This window comes from Cuculus canorus, chromosome 1 (assembly GCF_017976375.1).
Source record: "Cuculus canorus isolate bCucCan1 chromosome 1, bCucCan1.pri, whole genome shotgun sequence".
Classification (NCBI taxonomy): Eukaryota; Metazoa; Chordata; class Aves; order Cuculiformes; family Cuculidae; genus Cuculus; species Cuculus canorus.
This window is the reverse complement of record NC_071401.1, coordinates 114,894,052-114,917,545: the sequence shown is the minus strand read 5'-3', so window position 1 is coordinate 114,917,545 and position 23,494 is coordinate 114,894,052. Positions and strand designations below refer to the sequence as shown.

The 23,494-nt window shown below is 39.0% G+C and overlaps 1 protein-coding gene across 6 annotated transcripts in view; it reads right to left on the bottom strand.

Moving 5' to 3' along the window:
- Positions 1–23,494, bottom strand: part of GUCA1C (guanylate cyclase activator 1C) — a 147,888-nt gene that overhangs the window by 5,290 nt on the left and 119,104 nt on the right. For 5 of the 6 annotated variants that reach the window (XM_054052900.1, XM_054052909.1, XM_054052917.1 and 2 more), the window contains 2 exons: positions 3,976–4,125; positions 1,147–1,234 (listed from right to left, as the gene is read on the bottom strand). In XM_054052900.1, coding sequence (XP_053908875.1) covers positions 1,147–1,234; positions 3,976–4,125 — 238 coding nt within the window. Of the gene's footprint in view, positions 1–1,146; positions 1,235–3,975; positions 4,126–21,037; positions 21,297–23,494 lie in introns of those variants that run through there. The other variant, XM_009557155.2, reaches the window with a different exon arrangement.

The window sequence follows — 23,494 nt, the reverse complement described above, 5'->3', positions numbered from 1 at the left end:
TATCCCTGCTGCTTTGCAGCTGTTTGGAGAATAACAAACTATGGGAAACAATTTGAAATGGGCATAATATGAAGATAATTCTGAATACTTCACGTTCTGGCATTTCATTGCCAAAATGTAAGACACAAAAGTTTGGTGGTTGTTTTTGGCTGATAGTCTAACTCAGGTACAACGGTTACTTGCAGGAAATGTGGTCAAAGCAGGGGCCAAGGTATGAATTGTCATAGAATTTGGGTTAGATATTAGAATATGACTTTATGTTATTTGGAGTCTTTTTGTAATTTACCTTCACCCAAATGTTGGGCCATGCAGGTGGAGAAAATTCCTCTATGAGTTATTCACCTGCATCACAAGATTACTGTTTATACTTTGATTATATATCACAAGCAGTTTTCTAAAAAATGACCTTAATACATCAAATAAGACTAGAAAAATAAACAAAAAAAATGCCCCAAATTCCTGGCTGGGATCTGATTTTGCTCTGCAATGCTTTCCTATTATTTCTAATTTGTCAATGATTGCAGTAATTGGTGTAAAATATAATTACCAGCGGGCAGAGGATCTCCATGACTAGAAGTATGAGGGAAAGCATTCCCAAGTGACAGGTTTTCTATTAGAAACAACTCTCAAGCAGTGAGTTATACTTTTAGTTTCCAAATGCAAATCCAATTGGCTTAATCTAGCTATCTGGAGAGAAAAGTGGCATGTGTCTTAGTATATGTTAATGATCAGCCTTTAAGGGACGTCCAATATGCTGTCCAGTCTTTAGAACATGCAAGAGCCTGTGCAACTGTGCGTCTCAACTGGTTTAGATAGATTAAGCCAACACAAATAGACAAAAAAAAAAAAATACCTTGATCACACTTCCATTTGCTGCGCAACCACAGTATTGGCATTTTGGATCAACAGTGCAAGACCTCTATGTTTTGGCTCTTCCTGCATGTAATTTCTATGTCAGCCTAATAGTCTCAGTTGATTTACACTTCACCAGAAAGCTGAAGTAATATGAGTAAGGAAGAGCAAACTCAGCCTTTCTGTTTGTCTAAAACAGTCAGTTCTTCATTAGTGTGTTCAACTCCACTCTTGATCCCATACTGCTTTATGAGGAAAAATCAGTGCCAATGCCAAGAAAACCTAGATTCTTACCGTCATTGTTCACATCTATCTTCTGAAATATCATGTTTGTGAACTCCTCAGCAGACATGTTGGTGTGGCCATTTATAGCCTGTATAGCCTGAAGGAAGAAATGTAGGAAGTTCTTTCAGACTTTTTTTCCTTCAAGTTGTGAAAACAATACACTGGAAGGCAACTGCAGTAATTGCAATGCAGCTCTTTAGTTCATGAACCCTTTCGAAAATCACTGAATAAATAGCTATTTCAAGTAAATCTTCAGTAACGAGGACTGGAAATTTAATTAACATAACACAGCCTGAAGATTACAGACTAATTTACATATCTCTGAAGGTCTTCTGAAACCATGTGCCACCTTTGCTCTTCCATACACTTTAGATTCCACACCAGCATTTTTATCTCACCCTAGAGAGTTCTGTGTCTTCAGAGAGTGCCCTGTGGTCTGTGTGATTTAAATATAGGGTTTTTTTTTTCACAGCTGAAAGCACATGAGGAGAAAGCCTAAGTAATTTTTCCATTAAGACATGTTTAACTTAGTAATCACAAATAAAGTCAGACCAGCAGTCATGAAGTTGGCAGAATTTACTTGTCCTCCAAAGAAATTAAGAAAATCAGAAGTCTCCCCTCTACTTTTTCTGTGGCAAAGGGACACCATATTTGGAGTAAAGGTATACATGAATATTTTTGCAAAATTGTATCCCATCACTGAGACAGTAATTTTTGAAGTATGGTGATCATTCAGGTTAATAAATTAAGAGTCTATATGTTAATAGCCAGTGGTCCAGAAGCAATAAGCATATGTTTACAGAGTTGAACTCAAAGTCAATATCACAGTTAATAATTGCCTGGGAAAATACATACCTATACATGTATATATAAACACACGTACATATATGTGGCATACTGTAGAATTTGTTTTTCTGCACCTGAATTATCTTGAGATGAAGTGTGTGCCAGTTGTTTCCTTCGGTATAACTGATATTATTTTAGAGCTCATTATATTTAAAAGAAGAATAAGTGAAACCTGTTCAGCGCTGATGTGGAGTTCTTGACTGTCACTGTCTTTATCTTACTTTGCATAAAATGAGTTCAAAAAGGCAGCAAGAATTTTACAAAAATAGGTAGATACACTTGTTTGTATTACTGTTGCATAATTTAGCTGCTTCCAGTGTTTTATATGTCTGACCCTGATGCAGTCTTCACAAGAAGGTTGTATCTCTGCCACAGTTAAGTTTGTTGTAGTGCTAAGACTAAAGCAGTGGTTCCTGATGTATTTGAATCACTGATTACTGCAGAATCACCTTAAATAACAAAATAAAATAACCAGGCTGTTAAGGGCACAGAGAAGGTGCATTGTTCTCTGAAGGAATTTTGATGATTGATAACGATGTGCTGATCCAAAGTTTGCATAGTGTAGGGACAGATGAAATTTTAGTAGGGCTTCTGTGATTGAAATGAATGCCTCAGATATGAAATATCTTTTGGACAAGCCCTTGTTTACTGGTGCTTGGTATAAGCAGGGCCCTTAATAGTTGTGAGCATATATTTTTGTTCTTGTTCAGAGCCCACCAATTGTAATCTAGCCGAGGTCAAATGACTAAGGCGGATTTAAGTTAAAATTTTCATACTCCAAAAGAGGAGAAAACACACAGAGGTTTAAACTGGTTTTAAAACCAGGTAAGTTGAAAAGAAATCTTCTTTACATTAAAAGGATTTTAATTCTCTTTTTGGGTAAAGCCCAAGGCAAAACACAGTCACCTCATTGCCTCTGGGTGAGAAATGTTGGAGAATATCTGCAAAAGAAAAATGCCATTAGTGTTAAATGAGGAGAAATCTGGGAGGTGCATCCACTCCCTTTGCCTCTAGAAAGCTGCTTTTTAGAAGGTCATGCATCAACTTTTATTTGTTTGACCCTGTGGTCCTTATCTGGCTCCAGTTCCTTTTAATTTTGGCAGCAGTTCTTGAAATTCTCTAATAGTGACTAGCCGGGCACCAGCAGTAATACAGAGTCCAGGAAAAGTATGTTCTTTGTTTATTAGAACATTAAATCCCTACTTAGATTTTCTGCTCCCTGCAGCAAAACCTTGATCTGCACTGTGTCCTGTACATTTAAGGAGCAGTTAAGTCATTCATATCTGCAAGGAACCCTATAATTCCTTTTGGATGAAAGCAGCTGCTGAATTGCAAATTATTATTTCAGTAGAGCAAGTTGGAAAATGCAGAAATAATTTTAAAGAAAGAATTGCACTGCTTTGGTTTTATAGGTTTGAAATGGACCCATTTTCTGCAAAATTTGTTACAATATTTGTATGTAATGTTACTGTATGATTTAATGACAAAATTACCTTTTCCGAATTTTATTTTAAAATAGGAGTCATGGCATTTGTAGTAAACACATCTAAAAGTCTTTAAAAAATTTAAAATATTGGAATATTTTGAAGACATCTGTATTGTTTCTTGCAGCATGTTCAGTTTGAGAAGCCAGTTTTCCACAATAGACTGGCACAAGAACTTCTAACCAACTGCTTTATTCTTTATGCAGTTTCAGTTCCACCTTGCCTTGCAGCATAGTTTATCAAAATAATGTGTCTGCTGTTTTTCAGTTTTTCACTTTCAATAAAGCATTATATCAGTAGAACTATGGTTTAAAGTAAAATATTATTTAGATATGTTTCCTTCAATCAGTAAGAAACTAATGGCAGACGTGTCACTAGCCAGAACAATTCTGTTTTTACAACTGTACGATGTTAACTAGACAATCCATTTACAACACATGATGAAACCACTGTTTCAGAGGCAATGCACTATGTCAAATGCTCTCGCTCTTGGTCATAACTTGCTTACCGCGAATATGCTTAATAGTTCTTTTTTGTCAATACATCCATTTCCATCAGCATCGTACAGCTTAAAATACCATTTCAATTTTTGGTCAATTTTCCCTCGTATAACCAAATTTATTGCAGCTATGAACTCCAAGAAGTCTATAAATCCATCCTAAGAGAAAAAGAGAAAGAGAAAAAAACTATTTAACAACCCTGGGTTTGTGTTCATTCTGACAATTTCACAGAATAGGTCATCAAATTTGCTGTAATAGAAACTGATTTATAAATCACCTTGACACAGAGATCTCCTGTGGTGTTTAAAAAGGATGTGCTGAACAGGAAGCATTACAGGAGGGGGCATTAGTGCAGACTGCTTTGTTCTTCCCTGAAAGCCTGGGGCAGTAGGAGTAGGTGGCAAATCTATTCTGAGCAATTGTTATTGATATTTTTTTGAGGAGAAGAGAAACACTTTTGTGGTAGACTTCCACAGGTGAAAAAGGGGAAACTGGGATATCTGGTTTGGTACTAAGATGTCTACTGCGGAATTGCTTATATTCATATTGGGACTACAGAACTGCAAATGATTTCCAGTGCAACAGAGCTGCTCCAGGTGTTGTTCATCTGAGAGATCATGTAGGAGGTGTTGTACATGGTAACCAATAACCTGGCATGAAATCCAGATACTATTTTTTTCCGTGTAAACATCAGGTCTCTGACTAATACATTTTGCATGAGATATAAAGCTTTTGAGTTATAAACTAGTTTCTAAATAGTGAGGATTGGGGAAGATTAATAGAGAAAGAGCATTCCTGATCAATTTAATAACATATTTTCTTCTTCCCTCTCTGAAGCTAGTAATGGAAACCTTTCAAGGACAGGCCTTCATGGTCAGCTGGCCTAAGCCACTGTGGCAGTTCCTCTGTTTCTGTAAAAATGTGGTGAGGTTGGAAGAAACAGTTGCTGAATTTGGAGACTACTTGCTCCAACTGTTTCTCATGTGCATATAAAAAGAATTAACAGCTGGTAAATTTAATCTCATGATCTTTACTTTGGTCAGAATCCAATTGCTTGGAAAACCTTGGAAAGACTGTCGTCAGTTTCAGATGGCTTGTGATTGAGAAGGTTGGATAAGTATGTAGTAGGTTTAGCATGTTACTTATTGTTATACGTCAACACACATCTTGCTAGTTGAGGTTTTGCAAGCAGCAGGCATTAATCTGTCCTCTAGACGGCACTAGACTAAAGGGAAAGAATCATAGAATCATAGAATAGTTTGGGTTGGAAGGGACCTTAAAGAACGTCTAGTTCCAACATCCCCACCACGGGCAGAGACACTTCCCACTAGATCAGGCTGCCCAAGGCCCCATCCAACCTGGCCTTGAACACCTCTAGGGATGGGGCAGCCACAACTTCCCTGGGCAACCCGTGCCATTGCCTCACCACCCTCATAGTGAATAAATTCTTTCTTATGTCTAGTCTAAATCTGTCCCTCTCCAGTTTGTACCCATTGTCCCTAGTTCTATCACTACAAGCCTTTGTAGTAAGTCCCTCTCCATCTTTCTTGTAGGCCCCCTTCAGGTATTGGAAGGTCGCTATAAAGTCTCCTCAGAGCCTTCTCTTCTCCAGGCTGAACAACCCCGACTTTCTCAGCTTGTCCTTTTATGTGAGGTGCTCCAGCCCTCTGATCATCCTTGTTGCCCTCCTCTGGACCCGTTCCAACAGCTCCATATCCTTCTTATGTTGAGGATTCCAGAGCTGGCCACAATACTCCAGATGAAGTCTCGCAAGAGAGGAATAGAGGGGCAAAACCACCTCCGTCGAGCTGCTGGCCACGCTTCTTTTGATGCAGCCCTGGATACTTCTGCGTGTTGGTCTTCTGGGCTGCAAGCACACATTGCTGGCTCATGTTGAACTTCTCATCAACCAACACCCGCAAGTCCTTCTCCGCAGGGCTGCTCTCAATCACATCATCCCCCATCCTGTAAAGAAGTCCTGTAAAAGTGTGGTGTGACTCATTGCCATATGTGTATTTCTTGTTTTGATTTCTGTGCAAGGCTGGCTGTTTGGCAGAGTGGCACCTATGAAGTAAATCCAATGTTTCAAACACTCCAGATTCGATGTAGGTGCAGAAATGGTGCGTGCATAACTTGTGCAGCCTGACCATTGCTTTGTAGACCCTTTGTGCAGGTTCTACTGTGGTTGTGGCATTTACTGTAATTGAATCACAGCAAACTCAGCAAAAGCAAAGACACTGTTCAACTAATGTTTGAGATTAAATGAAATTTGGCAGTAATCACATGTAGTTTTCAAACAAGATTAGGCTGAGTATTAAAGGCGTGTGCTTTACCAAAAAATGACAGATCATGTACCATAAACTTTATGCTTTTTTTTTTTTTTTGGCACGCCAGCATGAATTTCAATTTTGTAAGTATTATTTCAAGAAGCATCTCATTAAGTATTTTACTGGAGGGCAAGGTTTATTTTGCTGATTACGTTTCTGACATCTGATTGGACAGATCAATTAAGAATGTGGTTAGATGCATGTCACATTGCTGATTTTTTATTGCATTTTGTACTACTTCTTGAAACTACAGATTAAATGTAGGCTTGCTGAATGTCTACAAGATTAATTTTCTTCTTTCTGCCTTACATTTCACTTCAGATTTTGGAAAACAGTATTTCGTTTGCTTTCTTCCTACTTCTTGGTGTCACTGTTATGGCTCTGACAAAATATCAGAGGTTTGGAAAATGTAATAATCATCTTAATGTGTTTGGATATGTAATTCCAATCTGGTGCATCATTTGTCTTGCCCCAAGCAGAAAGGGACTGAAGGCCACAGTCAAAAAACTTTCAACTCTGAAAAACATCTGAGAGATATTTTAGTTGCCAGGACAACCCCATCCACATTCTGCAAAGCCCACCGGTGACATGTTAACCTCAGCAGCCAGTGCATTAGGAATAGAAATACTGAGAAGCCAGACATATTTATCTTTGTGATGTGGAACCACAAGCATTGCACAAAAGTATTGATGAGAAATATACCGGTTTTCCTTTCTACACCAAAACCCATACATTGTAGGTAGAAAAGAAAACATTTATGTGACACAGAAGGCTACGGCGATTTTGTTATACAGATATATTTGCTCAGATGAAGAGACATACTGGCTTTTTACAGTAGTGTCCAAGAGCCTTAGACTAGCACATTAAATAATCAAAAAAATCATAACAGTAAGCTATGAAGATCATCCTGTGGTTCTATGAGTACAACAAATAATACAATAAATGTGTTATGATGTCATTAAAATAATACTACTGTGCTGATTTACCCATCTACTGCTCTATAACCATTTACAATACAAATATCTAGGTAGGTAATTACCAGTGGTGGAAGATAAAATAATTTACTTAATGTGCTTTACTCTGTTATTCTAAAGGGCAAATTTCTATTATCTTTTATGAAATGGAGTTAATGCTGGTGAAACCTACTTATTTGGCAGCTTAGGCAACAGGACAGATTTGAGTGTTGGATGTATTTCTTGTGTGGGAAAGCTTATTTTCCATGTCTGTATTGTGCTGGCCATGCCTTCCTCGCCTGCAGCACAAGTACACTCGGAAACCAAGGGTGTCTAGAGGAGTGGTAAAGTCTTGCTGTCTTCCCTGCCATGTGAGTGGCGCCAGCTTCATACCCCCTCCAGATACAGTGTAAAACAGGGGAGCAGAGATTTCCTAATGTGTTCTGTTCCGTTCTGAGGAGCAGATGAGAAGGACAGCAAAACAATGAGTTCAAAACTTCTTTTACATGCCTCAAAGTTTTCTAGACTTTCTGCTTAGCATAGTAAACTTAATAAAAATATATGAATGTTTTTTAGTCTCTTGATGGCTTGACCAGATGAACTAGGAGCTTAAGGACGTGTTACTGCTGTGAATGTGTTTGCGTGCCTTGATGCTGTGTTTTTGTAGCTTCCTTTGCTTTCGCTGCTGAATGATCTTTTAAGCCACTTGGGACAGTTTGATTCACAAAACAAAGACAGAAGAAGACTTTGAAACTGGAAGGAGAATTTGCTGATAATGTAAAACTGATCCTCATGGCCTTGAGGGCACCACTGGCCCTGATTGCCCCTGCCTAGGAGTTGTTCATTAGTTACTGGATCTCCCGAAGAGGAAACAATTTAATTTTATCTTTTTTCTGAGATGTTTTAGCTTCAGAAAGTTGTCCTATGTGCAGTTGCTGGAGGCTGGTTGCTTTTGTTCTGTGAGGACAGACGTGCGTAGGCTGTGAGGGCAAAGCCAGGCAGTGAGGGACCGCAGCATTACACAACAACAATTAACACCCCAGCCCCAGAGCTGTAGGAGGGCATTATCCTTTGGTTCCAAGAATAGGGTTGCTAATCTTCACAGGTCCCTGAAAAACTCTCTCAAACTATTTGAATATAGATTAAAAATAATTAACTTGTCAGCTGTGAATACACAGCTGATCTTAAACAGCATGATAACTTAAGGTTCATCCAGAATTATCTGAACTTGGTGTTTTGGCTGCCTAGCTCTTAACCTGAATGTGATTTCCAAACCATGGTGATGCACTGCTACTGGGATAGCAAACCAGCCATCTCCCAGACGCACATCATGGCTATGCATGTTTCCACAAAACCTTATGATGACTGAACTCATTGTCTTACTTGAAGCACTGAGGACTCTTCCAAGAGTCTATAGACAATAAGCAGTGTCTTGTTTTCAAATTTGCTCCTGAAAAAATATCTAATCTCAACCTGACAGCAGGAGAATGGCTCAACAGGCTTTATAAGGATTACCAAGTGTGCAAATATAGATGGTTTAGGTATTTCAAACCTAGGGCTTGGGTCATTAAGCCACCTTCTCTCCCCCACCCCCTGTCTTTCAGAATACTACTTAAATCTCATAAAGCAGAAGGAGGCATAGGTCAAACAGCAGATTACAACAGCTCAGAATAACTGTGACATTTATAGCTAAGCCTGTGTGCTTCTCTCTTTCTTTGTAGCACCCATTTCAAATATAGCACTGCTTTCTCCACCTTCAGAAACCTAGAGGAGGGTTCATTTTTCTCCATTTCATCTTCCCTCATTTCCTTTTTACTTCTGAAGACTTTCAGCTATTCCTCAAAGGCTGCACATGCATTATTGAAGAAATATGGAGCTACTTGTGGCTCTATTACTTTCACACATCCCTAAGGTCTGATATTGGAGTTTGGGGTTTGGAGAGAGCTCCAGATCCCCTGTAGGCTATGGCCAGAATCACCGATTTCCTAAGTGAACAAAGCTGATGTTTGTCGCTGTGTGGGGAGGTGGAGGGAACTCTTAGCAAGCAAAGGCTATTAGATAAGGAGGAAGAATGAAGCAAGGAATTAGGAGCTGCAGATAGTTAAGTGGTTTTGTGATAGCTGCATACCCACTGTTATATAAAGAGATGAGGCTGTATTGACCAGATTGTTACACAAGGTTCTGCTTTGCCCAGACGAAGAGGACCTTTGAGATTTGGGAGCTCATAATCACAGAATCACAAAATCACTAGGTTGGAAAAGACCTCCAGGATCATAGAGTCCAACCATTCCTATCGACCACTAAACCATGCCCCTGAACATCTCATCCATCCGTCTTTTAAATACCTCCAGGGATGGAGACTCAACCCCTCCCTGGGCAGCCTGTTCCCGTGCCCAATGACCCTTTCTGTGAAATTTTTTTTTCTGATGTCCAGCTTGAACCTTCCCTAGTGGAACTTAAGGCCATTCCCCCTGTCCTTGTCCCCCTTGTCCTGTCACTTGGGAGAAGAGCCCAGCCCCCTCCTCTCTACAACCTCCTTTCAGTTAGTTGCAGAGAGCAATAAGGTCTCCCCTCAGCCTCCTCTTCTCCAGGCTAAACAACCCCAGCTCTCTCAGCTGCTCCTCATAAGACTTGTTCTCCAGCCCCCTCACCAGCTTTGTTGCTCTTCTCTGGACACGCTCCAGAGCCTCAACATCCTTCTTGGAGTGAGGAGCCCAGAACTGAACACAGGATTCGAGGTGCAGTCTCACCAGTGCCGAGTACAAGGGGAGAATAACCTCCCTGGACCTGCTGGCCACACCGTTTCTGATACAAGCCAAGATGCCATTGGCCTTCTTGGCCACCTGGGCACACTGCTGGCTCATGTTCAGTCGACTGTCAACCAACACCCCCAGGTCCTTCTCTTCAGTGCAGCTTTCTAGCCACTCTTCCCCCAGTCTGTAGCACTGCATAGGGTTGTTGTGCATAGGGTTGTTGTAGCTCAGCAAATATCATGACTGTTGTGTCAGACGAGTTATTAATGCAAAACCAGCTAAGTGCTGTGGTATGTGCTGTGGCTTCAGGCCTGATTTTTAGCCTCTGCCCATGCTTTTAGAAGCATCTTTTCCAACTTAAAACAAAGCAATAAACAAGACAGAAAATAAAAAAATGTATCCATGACCGCATAACATTTTTTCAGCAAATTTCCTGCTGTCAAGTCAAGGAATTTTTCTTGTTTGAGAAACCCAAAAATGCAGCAGGATAAACATCCAGGAAGAACACTTCCAGGACATACATGTCTACATGTACATGTCTATGCCTCTGTTTGGCAGATTATCTTGGGTGCCTTCAGGTAATATTTTAGGAACTAATGTCTCAAGGGATGTATGCAAGAAGGCTCCCCAAAATTAAACACATACTATCAGTCCTTAAACTACTTAGTATCTGTCAGATAAAGGACCTCAGGGAAGGAAAACTTAATACTCTCTACCTTCTTTATCAGGTGGTCATTTTCTGTTCTGTGAAAAATGGGAGATTATAGATCATATTTTATCACAAGAAAGCAGATACCAATTTATCATAATTACATGAGTTTGCAGCCAAGTTAGTTAAAACAGATAATGTAATTTCTGCTGCATTTTTTTCTATGACTAGTATTTCCAAAGTGGGGCTCACCAACATAGTCATCAACAAATGTGTGAGTCATGATTGTATAGTTTCAGATGTTTCAAAGCAATATTTAAATGATAAAGGGGAAAAAGAAGAAAATGTAAACCTAGAGTAGCCTCTAACAGCTCTCTTTGTAATTAATAAGGAAATTAATGGAAAAAAAGACTCTTGCACTTCTAAAAAATGCTTAAAATATCTTTAAATAAAAGAAGCAGATTCCTGAACTGTTTATCATTAATATTACTTTCCCCTTTATCTACATCATAATTTAAGAACTAATATTTAAAAGTAATTATGGTTAATTGTACAAAGTTAATCTTCATTGCCTATTTACGTAATGTGACAAAATTACAGTGTTAGCTGGTAATGGTAGTAATATGCTCCAGGTTCTTTTTAAGCTCTGAAAGCTGCAGAATACATGCAAATTTGTTTACACTTAAATCAATTTTTCAAATAAATCCTATAAACATTTTTAGAAAATCATAATTGCTTCAGTTTGATATGTAATATTGGTGACTGAGTAATTGCACAGAAAACAACTCTCGACCCTTTCTATTGTTCTAAAAACTGTTCAGGGAGCATAGGAACTCAGGTAGCGCAACTCAACAGGAGACTGTGTAGATGATTATTTTTGAACTTCATAATTCAGTCATATTCATCCCTTTATATGCTGACTCACATTGAGTTTTGCTACATTTATTTCTGAGGGACTTTCGGTAGAAATGTATGTGATATGAATTTAATGCACTTTAAAGAAAAAAATAAGAAAAAAATGCAAGCCAAAAAAATCACTTGACCAAACATTTAAGTGCTAATTTTGGTTGTCAGTACTATTTTTGCCACTGATTTCTCTGTGTGTAATGCAGTGATTAATTTTCTGTAGGTTTCTTGTGCAACACAGTTGACATTATGGCTTCATATAGGGCCTCAGGTGAATCTCGGGTCCTGGATCCTAGTGTGAAATGAGACTCCTGACAGCCAGCTGCCAAAGCATTGCTGGATGTCAGTGCATGTAACCTTGCACCACGCACTAATTGTGTCTTTGATCCGGGCATGCTCTACAGTGTGATAGACCTGCAGCCCAAGTGCAGCAAATCTCCATTGCAAATGCACAAAGCCTGGCCATGCTGTGCAGAGATGACAAGAAAGGGGCTATTCAATGATGTGGGGACGCTCCATGGTGTGCTCTGAGAGTACCGTATGCTGCCCCACCACATAGCTTAATCCAATACAGCTAAGCATCAATACTGCAACACAAGGAAAATTCAGCTAGAATATTACTAAATAGGACTTGCCCTCATGAATATTTTGAAATTTTGCTTTTATGGAGAAAAATTCTTGGACGTTTGGATTATCCTTTTTGAAATAAATAAAAAACAGCCATTGAATTCTGCAGTGCTCTAATAGAAATCTGGGACAGTCTTCACTTCAGTATTCCATGTAAAGAATCAGCCTTCCATGCTTGGTGTTGCTGTGCGACTACTGAGGAATTCTGGTCTAAAACTTGTAGATCAGAACTCGTACCATCAAATCCTCAAGAACTCGATAGTACTGACATTAAGCAAGTGATGATTTTAGTGATAATGTTACCGTAGGCTTTTAGCTGGTAATGACACATTCTTCTAGCATAGGTTAGTACTATTGCAGCAGTTAAGTCCTGAGCCATACCAGGAAAACAAACCGAGACTGTGAAATTGTACAATAATAGTGGGTAGTTATTACAAAGTAATAGATTCCTTTTTGGAATAAATATATAGCATTAGATTTTTTAAAAAAATATAGAGGTAGTTAAGAAGTAGTTAAGAACATAGTTTCTATTCCATGGAATTTATTGTGAGTATGGTAGCATTTTAAAGGCACTTAAGCATCCTGACAAAAATGATATGACTACAATGACTTGAACACAGAAAAGCATAATTTAATCTTCTCCTTAATTATAGTAATCAGACTAGTTGCTTTACATTTGAAATAATTTTATGCAACATTACTTCAGATTAAGGAGAAGCAAATTGTTTGGCGTCATTGTTTTTGTTGCTTGTGTTGGATTGTGTCTGAAACCAACAGAAAAAAGGAATTGTGCATGTACATGGGAACTCAAAAAAAGCCTGAATATTTTGGGGAGTAAGAGCTGTAGATATTTGTTACTTCTGACAGAAGAATTCTTTCTGGCTAAGACATATTTTGATTCTTATTTTCTTCTAGCCCTTGATTAATTTTTTTGACAGACAGGCTTTTATTGCTGACTCTACAAAGTGATACCTTTGATTTATGAAAAGAAAATAAATTTTCTAAGTATTTCCTTTTGTGGAGAGTGAAGAAGTGTTCAAAACCAGAAAAAGCAAGAGTTAGACTTCTCCGAGCAAAGTGGTAGTGATATCCACATGTGCTGGGCCAACACAAGAATCAGAAAAGGAATAGCATAAGAGGTAGTGTGTCTTGTCAACAAAAATACCAGCCTATATGGCTCTTGGCCCCATAGTGTAGTGTGTAATGCAGATATTGCTGCTGCAATGTTACTGCCTTGGTTAAGCTGGCTGGTTAGACTAAGCTAAGAAAAGTGAACTTTTCCAGAGAGTCATTTGAATCTGAAAGCACTCCTAAAACTATATATGCAGCTGAGCTTATGTTTGTACAATTATTTGCAGACTTAGGATCCAGAACAGGAAAGTTGTTCAGGAAAGCTGTTCAGGAATGTTTGGGAAAATATTTCTATAATAATCTTCTCTCACCCTACTTTGAATAACTATTAACTATTGCACCCAATTCTGTCTTGTCAACTTAGGAAATGCCTGCAAACATGTAAGGATGCAGCAAACAGTCTAGGCAGCTTCTTAGACAGCCTGATGATTCACATCACTGTAGCTATTCCCAGTCCTGAAGATGCATCAGAACAAGACCACGTGAGAAAGGAAGCCCAACTGAATGTCAATTTTTTCAGGAAAGTAGAGCTAGCAAAGATACCCTGAGCTATTACAATTAATCCTGCAAGAGGTGGAAACAATATTTAGGTTCCAGGTAGCGGGTGAAGTGTTGCTTACTAGCAGTCATTTTATTTCATCTTTTAAGAGATCTTCATACCTTGAATAATAATGGAAGGCAGCTATTGCATAGTGGTGGGTAAGCATTGCATAACATAGCTGGGTCATGTCAAACTTTAACAAAATAATGTATTCAGTAGAATCTCTAGCAACTAATTGCCTCATAGTGATGGCAGTAACTTCCCTCTGTCTTCCGTAATTCTTAAGAGGGAAAAAGTAGAGGGAGAAAACAACTGAAAGTCAAATGAAGAAGAAGTTACATTAATCATCAAAACATCTCTGAAAAATATTACATCTTTCTGTGAACATTCACATGCTTTCCTTGGAATATGAGGTGCAACCGCTGCTTTCATAGAGAATATCATAGCCCAATGATTCATATTTCCTTCTACTACAATACATGAGCAAATATGCTTGGCTAATCCCATTCATATCCCTATAATCAGAGAGGTAATATCTCTACATAGGTAATATCTATTTATAGCCAGAACACAGAATCAAATGATGAAAAGTCCACTGTAAATCAGAACTATAAAGACACAGCGAGATAGTGGAGGAGGAGTCAGGATGAGGGAAAAAGGAATGATGATCTGCCTCCCAACACTTGTTGGCTTTGTGCAAAGTGCGAAGAGGGAAAGGAAACTCTTATTTTCAGGAAAAAAAAAGTAGCTTGAAATCTAGCTTACATTGCTATGTGGTCATTTTGACACACAACAAAGTTCTATTGAAGTAACAGATTTTTGCATTTCTTCTTATCTGTTCTACATCAAACAGCCCATTTTGACTTTCTTCTTTAGATTTTAAAATGGATTCCTTTTAAAATCTTTTTCATAGCTCTAATCTGCATAATGATGTCAGATGGATTCTAGTTTATCACAGAACTATTTTAAATTTTAAATGAAAAAAGCGCAAACTAGAAAGATGACTAAAGATGACAGTTAGTGGCTCCTTATCTAAAGATTTCTTAACCTCTTTGCTGTGAAGTCTCCATTTTTCTACATCTACCTACTTCTTCTCTGCATAAGAACTGCAGCAGAAAATACTGTTCTCTGTTGAGCACTATGCAATGCTTTATAAAATGTTAGTGGAAGATCCGTGAACTTGCATAATTTTCCTTCAGTGCCACATACCTGTTAATCTTCTTTAGTCTTCACAGTATATCGTACCCTTTAAAATCCAATTTTCTTACAAAGCAACAGACACTTATTCCTGTAGCTAGTTTCAATAGATGCCAAAATAAGCAATAAGAGAACTACAATAGCAGTATCCCATTTTCAGTACATTGCTCCACATGTTAAATGGCCATGCAAATTTTATCCTTCACAGGTCATAAGAATCAAATCAATCAATTCTTACGGTGTTCAATTTTTACTTTTAGCAGTGGCAAAACCCATCTGCAAGCCAGTGGCAGTGGATGACGATGATTTGGGTTTCTGATTTACAGAAAATATTTTTTAGACTAAGTCTTAAATAGTAGTAATGCTGACCGTAGAAGGTTCCCTTAGTTCTGTTCAAAAGCAACTAACACTTCCAATATATTATGGGTACACCAGACATTTTTTTTTCTAGATATGCGCTCTGCTTTAACATTGGTGTAACCTCATTTTAAAGGATATAATCTCTCTGAAATATGATACATATTCCCACAGGAAAACAAGTATACATCAATACACTTGGCAAGTACTGAAGTATTTTAGATAAACATAACTGTTTCCACTCTAAAATTCACCAGTAGGCTGCATAAACTCAGACTACATGACAGTTATGTGTAGACTGAGATGCAGAGGGAATAAAAAAAGCAGGAGGAATTCAGCTTACTTGTCTGTAGTTGCAGCTTTTTCATTTTTGTATTACAAATAGCTTAAGAGTCCAGAAGACTGAGATCATTTTCCCCTAAAATGATATAATAAAGGAATCTTTTAAAAAATTAACCCTGTTCCACTGGTATTTTAATGAAAACATTATTTTTGAAGGCTTTCATTGGAAAGCTGTGGCAAAAGATGAATGCACCATTTATTAAATTGCCAATAGCATTGTATAAATAATCCTTACAAGTATTAATGTATGAGTCATCAATAAAATGTTTGTTTAAACGCTACCTCCTGCACTCCTCATGATAATCTCAAGGAAAGTTAATTTTACAATTACAGTTCTGAATGTTCAGCGTCTTTATTTTTCACTACATAAACTACCGTTTATTTATATGTTTACTTTTGTAATTATTAGCCAGGCTTCCCACAGAGGTCAAGGAAAGGATGAAAAGTCTTGAAATAGAAGCCTTGTTTTTAAGAAACATGGAAAAATTAAAGACACCTGCATAATTGGTGTATAGGGTCATAGGATCATAGAATCATAAAATAGTTTGGGTTGGGAGGGACCTTACAGATCAACTAGTTCCAACCCCCCTGCCATGGGCAGGGACACCTCCCACCAGATCAGGCTGCCCAAGGCCCCATCCAACCTGGCCTTGAACACCTCCAGGGATGGGGCAGCCACAGCTTCCCTGGGCAACCTGTGCCAGTGCCTCACCACTCTCATCATGAAGGAATTCATCCTTATGTCTAGTCTAAATCTGCCCCTCCCCAGTTTATATCCATTGCCCCAGTCCTGTCACTACCTGCCTTTGTAAAAAAACATTCTTTTAGGCCCCCTTCAGCTACTGGAAGGTTGCTATACGGTCTCCTCGGAGCCTTCTCTTTTCCAGGCTGAACAACCCCAACTCTCTCAGCCTGCCCTCGCATGGAAGGTGCTCCAGCCCTCTGATCATCCTTGTAGCCCTCCTCTGGACCTGTTCCAACAGGTCATTTAAGGACAAAACAACTAGTGATCTGCACAAGAGATACCAGAAATGATTAGGATTTATTTAGTGTGTTCCAGAGAAGAAGGCTTTTGGGACATAGTCTGCATCATTAATCTGCAATAGCTGTCTGGAAACAGCTTTTATACATTGAACAGGTGCACTCTTTTGAGCCAGAAATGTGAATACCTGTAGAGTACTATGCTCTGCCACATATAAACTTGCAAGATAAGCCAGGGTATCATTATCCTTTTGGCACAGTATGTTAATGCAATGCTATGACCTTACATGATCTGCCTGCTGCCGAGACCAGAGGTAACCTCAGTCTATGTGCTGTGAAAATGTACTCCTTCATGTTGTATGTCCACTGACCAAAGTCATTTCCATGAGTGGGGAGCTGAACAACTCTGTTAGCTTCAACCTAAAGAAATCCAGGGAATGATGAGGTGTGGTTTGCAACTGAATTCCTGTTGGTATTTGTATGGATGACTTGAGCGATAAAAGCTTTGACTAGGCTTTTGATCTATCACAAATCATCAAAAAAAAAACCCTACCACATTGCCGTAATTCATTTTTAACTGATGTTTACATGCAAGTTGTTTTTTTAAAATTGGAAATCCTAAGTAGGATCCTAAACAGTAAGATCCTAAATCCTAAGATGGCTAACAAGGAGGTGAAATGCCATTCATGACTTTAATTACGTGCCCCTCTTCCCCAAGTCCCATTGGCATCCTATGGGGTTAGTATTCCACACCTTACCAGATAGAGATTTTAAACCAGGTATACATGAAACACAGAGGAGAAAGTCTATGCATCTTTTAAGAGTGTTTTATCATCTTATTCTATGATATAATACCTCCAAGCGTAGATGACCGCATGTTAAGTCAAGGAGCATTAGGTTGCTATAATTGGAATTGTAATTAATCTCAGGCCCAACAATTTAGCACAGCTTTCTGAGCAGATTCCTATTTGTGAGAAACCAGAAGCCTAAATAAGAAAAATATAGTGACGGTAGAAGACCTTATTAAAAGATTTAAGTTTTCCAGAATGAGTTCCCTTAGACTTAGGTAAACTGTAAAATGATCCCCAAATGTTATGCATTTATATATAAGCCCCAGAGATAGAAATTGTAACAATTTTAAACTGTAAAAGCCCCTCTCTGTATCTATAGTATTGCCTGGCCACAAAAAATTAAATAAGGGAAAAATCAGGTCACATGTCTGTAAAAGTCAGTTGGGGAGAGCATGAGGGAGGTTTCAACTTCGCTAGCTGTTTAGCTAAACAGCTTTTCTATATAAAGGGCATTATTAAGAGAAAGGAAATAATTTCTATCAAGAAGTGTTGTATACTTCACCACTCACTGGGATGATGGTCCCTGTATTAAAAAGCAACAAGCAGATGAGAATAAAATAGGAAAGGAAATAAAGTTTTGATCTACAAACCTAAGAATTTTCTATAGTACTGAAAGAAACTGAGTATAAGCAAAAACTCAAATGACCAAATTGTTTCTGAATTCATACGTTATGCATATACCCACTTGTATCCATTAACTTCAGTGGCGTGAGAATGAAAGATTATCAACTGTTTAATATTGCTCAGTGCCCAAATGTTCTACATAATGTCATGGAAGGATAACGACCCCTTATTGATACAATCATAGCTGCCATTTCAGAGTCCACTGTGTGATACTCCTGGTAAGCCATCCAATGACCTCTCTTCACACAATTGTTTTAAACTAAAAGCATTTTTCAGTATGAAAGCCTATGTTTCTGCCCAAAACCTGGGGGAGGAGAAAAAGCTGTAGAAAGGGTATAGTACAAAAAGTTAGCATATGAAATGAGGAGATCCTCCTTTTTTACCTCATCAGTAACAAACAGGATTCCTTTCTCCTGCCCTGAGAGTCTGGTCTGTTGCCACTTTATTCCCAGCTTAATCACATACAAAATATTGTATCCATGTACTTGAAAAGTATTTGATTGATGCTTGTTATTTCTAAAAGCATACCTTAAAAATAGTGGTCATTATTTTTGTAATAAAAGAAAAAAATAAATAAACTTAAGAAAACAGAATGCTGTTAACAATGTTAGAATAAGAAACAAAGGATGTATGGTAACAGAAATGTGGTCGTTATACTGAGTAGAAATTAAAATACAACAAATCTGTAAAGCTCTGTATAAATTTGTTGTGGACTCAAGATCAGTCTTATAACTTAAATTATTCCTTTTCATTTTTACTCTGAACAAAAATCTCTGCTGGTCTCAAATATGTCAGATTTAGTTTTGTTTGTCTGACATCTGTCTCTAGCAAGACTGATCCTCTTAATAATTAACATAACTTTACAAACCTGCACAGGACAGTTATCAGCAAAGATTTCTGAGCTTTGTTGTGCTCTAGCTTGATTCCTTGTTACTGCTTGGTTTAAAACCTATTCCTCTATTTCATCTTTGTGGGTTTTTTTTCTTCCTTTCTTCAACCTCTGTGGATTGGTACCTCCTTCCAGGGACTGTAAGAAGTGCTACGCTGAGATCAGATGGTGAAGTGCTGGTGCTGGACACAGATAACCTTCTCTGGCAGGGGGACTGCTGTTCCAACCCACCCAGTTTGCTGTAATAAAGCAGGTTATCCCTCATTGTTTTGGTATCTGTGACCCCAAACATTACAAAATATAGACATGGCAGAAGACAGCGGAGGGAAATGCTTTGCCTTGTATTGACTATACAGCCATACTCTACTGTCCCCCAAGGATGTGTTCCTGAAAGGTGTGTTGGTTAACGGTATGGTGGGTGGTGAAGCAGTTTTTCTGTGGTACTGAATTCCTGGTCATTACCAAGATCATCCTTTAGCCCTGATTGATCTTGATTTCTGTGAGGAAGTTGAGGGTGAACACAATGATAAGGTAAAGTTCAGAAAGATACTGCAAGAAAGTTCCTGGTGAAAGAGGAAGTTCAGTAACACAGATGAAGCAGCTGAGATATTTCAGGATGGTGATCCTGAAAACCATGAGAAAAGACAGCATGTTCCCCAGCTGACAGTGTTGGTGCAGCTCCCTCTGCCTCTCTGTCCTCCACAATATACGTGTTGTACCTCTATGTTTAAACAAGAAATATGTCATGTGTCCCGTGTGTCGTCGTTCCCTGCCACCCCCATCCCACCCCAAGCATCTGCCTTCTACTTCTTGTGGGAAAAGATGCTTCTCTGTCTGGCAGCTTGACTGCTTCTTATATGAGAGTGATGACAGCCTGTAAAGTAGGGTGACACGACTCTGAAACACCAGATAGAGAAGCAACAGTTAGCAGTGTGTTCTCATTTTGTTTCAAGTGTGTTTGACCACTACCACAGCAACTAAAGGTAAGCAAACGCTCTTTCTGAAACCTGCTTTTAACTCTCCTCACTTTTGCAGTAATCCAGAATCTGAAGGTCTCACAAATGTGAAGGTTTCACAAATCTTCAGAGCATGTGCTGACAGGTAATGGCCCTGGGACACTCCAGCATTGCGATGAGTGGAAGGCTCAAGGTGGCCAGATCCAGAACCTTACAAGCATGAGGCAGCACTCAAAACAGACCTAGAAAACATCCCACACTTGTCTGCCAGTCTGTCAGTTATGTCATGTCTCCAATGTCTTTTGCCTTCCACTACCGCATAGTTTAAGGTCTTCACCTCATGAAAGGTACTACATGCAAATACCAGATGACCATGGCTTTGTCTTTGCCTGTACACCTAAGGAAAATATATATTGTCTACCTGTGAGTCAGCTACATTATGGAAAGCTACTTGTAATCACAAACAGTTATTGCAGTAGCAGGAAGCATAAGTTAGCCTAGGGAAGCTACTTTACGTCTTCATTCAGTAGTTTGTCTGGTCTTATAATTTGGACACTGTGTGTGATTCAAGTTACATTTTCCTCTTTGCCACAAGTTCAATATGTTACTTTGGACAAACCTGTTTATCTACACTACACTTCATCATCAGTTTCTCTTTGTCTAACATTGCTGTAAAAACTTACTAGCTTTGTCTATGAGCCTATTTGAATATTTTCATATATAAATGTACAAGTGCAGGACAAGGAAAAGACAGAAGAATAACCAGAGAACTGAAAATTATATCTCATTTCCTTGAAATTTTTTAAGTGTCCCTGTGAAGTCCTAACAAGAGTCCTACCCAAAGCCCTCAAAACACGGTCTCACTTCTTCACCTAACCCTGTCCACAACAGCAGTTTTGTGAGCAGAGCACAGAGGAACCTGCAGGCTATAACTCACTAATGAAGCAGTAGTACGAGAGTAAAGAAATAAAGAAAAGAATGTTTACCTGATTCAGATCAAAGATATCAAACACTCGTTTAATGTATATATCTCCCTGTGGATCCAGCCCTTGCAGACCCAGGAGCTTCTTGAATTCATGCAGACTAAGTTGCCCAGATGGGCATTCTCTCATAAATTTGCTGTAATAATGGTGCATCTCTAGGATAGAGCCATCACCTGGTAACGATTCTCCGGCACCCATGTTACTACGCAGTAGTACTTTTTTCTATTCACATTTATCTCTCTCAAGTTCAGACTCTTGCTCATGGCCAGAACTCAGACAAATACTGCATTTAAATGGCCATGGTAAACCTCTTACAGCGTAAGTTTCTATTTTTGTTTAGTGGCTATCTGTACTCATGTGAGATTACCTTTAATGCCCAGTTCTAAACAGATGGGATTTCAGAATGTAGCTAAAGTAGAAGATAGCCATGCTCAAATTATAGTTAATGCAAATCCAGACTCTCTGTGTGTCTAAAAAACATGCATATTATAAAAAGAAAAATGAGAATATCCTCAAAATCATTGACTTTGAATTATATGTAAGCCGTTATGAACACATAGAAGTCTAATCTTGGATTGACTGTAAGGAGTAGCTACAATTTATGCTGTAATAATGCCTGTTGTTACATTCTCTCCATTGGAGATGGATTAAGCTATTCTAAAGAGTCTTCTGGCTCTGAGTCTAAGAAGTCTTCTGACTCCTCCTCAAGGCATTTCTTATGAGTATGATGTATTTGTATAGAATTGCAGCCTGTTTCCACCCCTCTCGTCATGTGTTCCCAGATAAAACAGACAGTTTTGGCCACCAACCTTGTGACAGAACCTGAGAGGAAAAGGAATCTTTCACAGTATCTCCTTTAATAAGAATCAACTTGGTCTGATAATTAAATTAAATAGAGGTTCCTGTGCTGTTGGTCAGTGCTGTAGTCCTTGTTTTTATTTTACAGCTTTCAGAAGCTGAATTCCTTCTTGCTCTGTAAATCATAGAATCATTAAATAGTTTGGGTTGAAAGGGACCTTAAAGATCATCAAGTTCCAATCTAGTGGGACACCTCCCACTACACCAGGTTGCCCAAGGCCCCATCCAAGCTGGCCTTGAACACCTCCAGGGATGGGGCATCCACAACTTCCCTGAACAACCTGTGCCAGTGCCTCACCACTCTCATAGTGAAGAATTTCTTCCTTATGTCTAGCCTAAATCTTCCCCTCTCCAGTTTATAGCCATTGCCTCTAGTCCTATCACTACAAGCCTTTGTAAACAGTCCCTCCCCAGCTCTCTTGGAGGCCCCCTTCAGCTGCTGGAAGATTGCTAAAATTAGGGAAGGGATTACTTATCAATAATACTCAGTACTGATCAGCTTCTGTGCAAGGAGATGAGCAGCTCAGGAGAATTACTATAGCACAGACAAGTTTGGAGCTGTAAATACCAGTGTAAAACTATAGGATGCTAGAGATGCAGGAACAAGACACCCCCCACTCGCTTATCCTTTTCATTTATAATCACACAGCAGAGTTAGAGACCACAATCCTATGAGGTGCTGACTGCTTCATGGAAAACCTCCCTCCAGCCCAACTTAAGCTGAACAGCGATCAATATCTGGTAGGATCAGGTCAATTTTTTGAGAAAGGCTCCCATACTCTTAATGGGCTTTGCTACAGTTCTCTTCACAAGGATACAGTTAAGTTTATAATTATATACTTCCAAAAGTGCCATAAGAGTAGGGCTTGAACACTCCTCAAGTGCCCATGAACTTTTGAAGGTTAAATGGGAAGATATAGACATGCCATCGGTTTAGCTAAAAGTGATTCAGCGGGCAAAGCACATAGAGCAGGTAAATACACAGGCACGCATGTTGGTGTGTTGCCTTTCCCTCAGAAACGATCTCTGAGCCCTAGAACTGTTGTGTGATTCCAAAAACTGGGGGAGAGTAGAGACACATCTCATTCAGGCATCACATCTGCAGGTGAGTTGCAGCTCGAACAGTGTGAAAAGGAGGCAAGGACAAAGGAGATGAAGGGAAATAAGCAGACAAACTTCTTGGGTATGCACAGTCTGACAAAAATCCTGTATTTTCTTCTTCAGCTATCATGCCCTGGTTTTAAAGCAATGACCAGGCATTGTGTCAAACACCAGAGAAAGACAGGGCGTCAGGGATGTGGCTTAGGAAGGCTACAGACTCTACATAATACTATCAGGTAAGAATCGTCCATCAGTAATTCACCCAGTGCTAGTCATCTTTCCTCTTTCATCTCTTTCACTGGGAAAATGACAGCTCTCTCAGATCTCAAGGATTTCTCTGGGATCCTACTTAAGCATAGAGAACCTGGAGTTGCTCACATCTACTGATTCCTCTCCCCTCCCTCACATTTCCTCCCCGCAAAACGCACTACTGCTACTTGCTTCCAAATAGCAAGTCTTAGGGAAGTCCACCAATGGTGACTGAGGCACATGAGAGATACT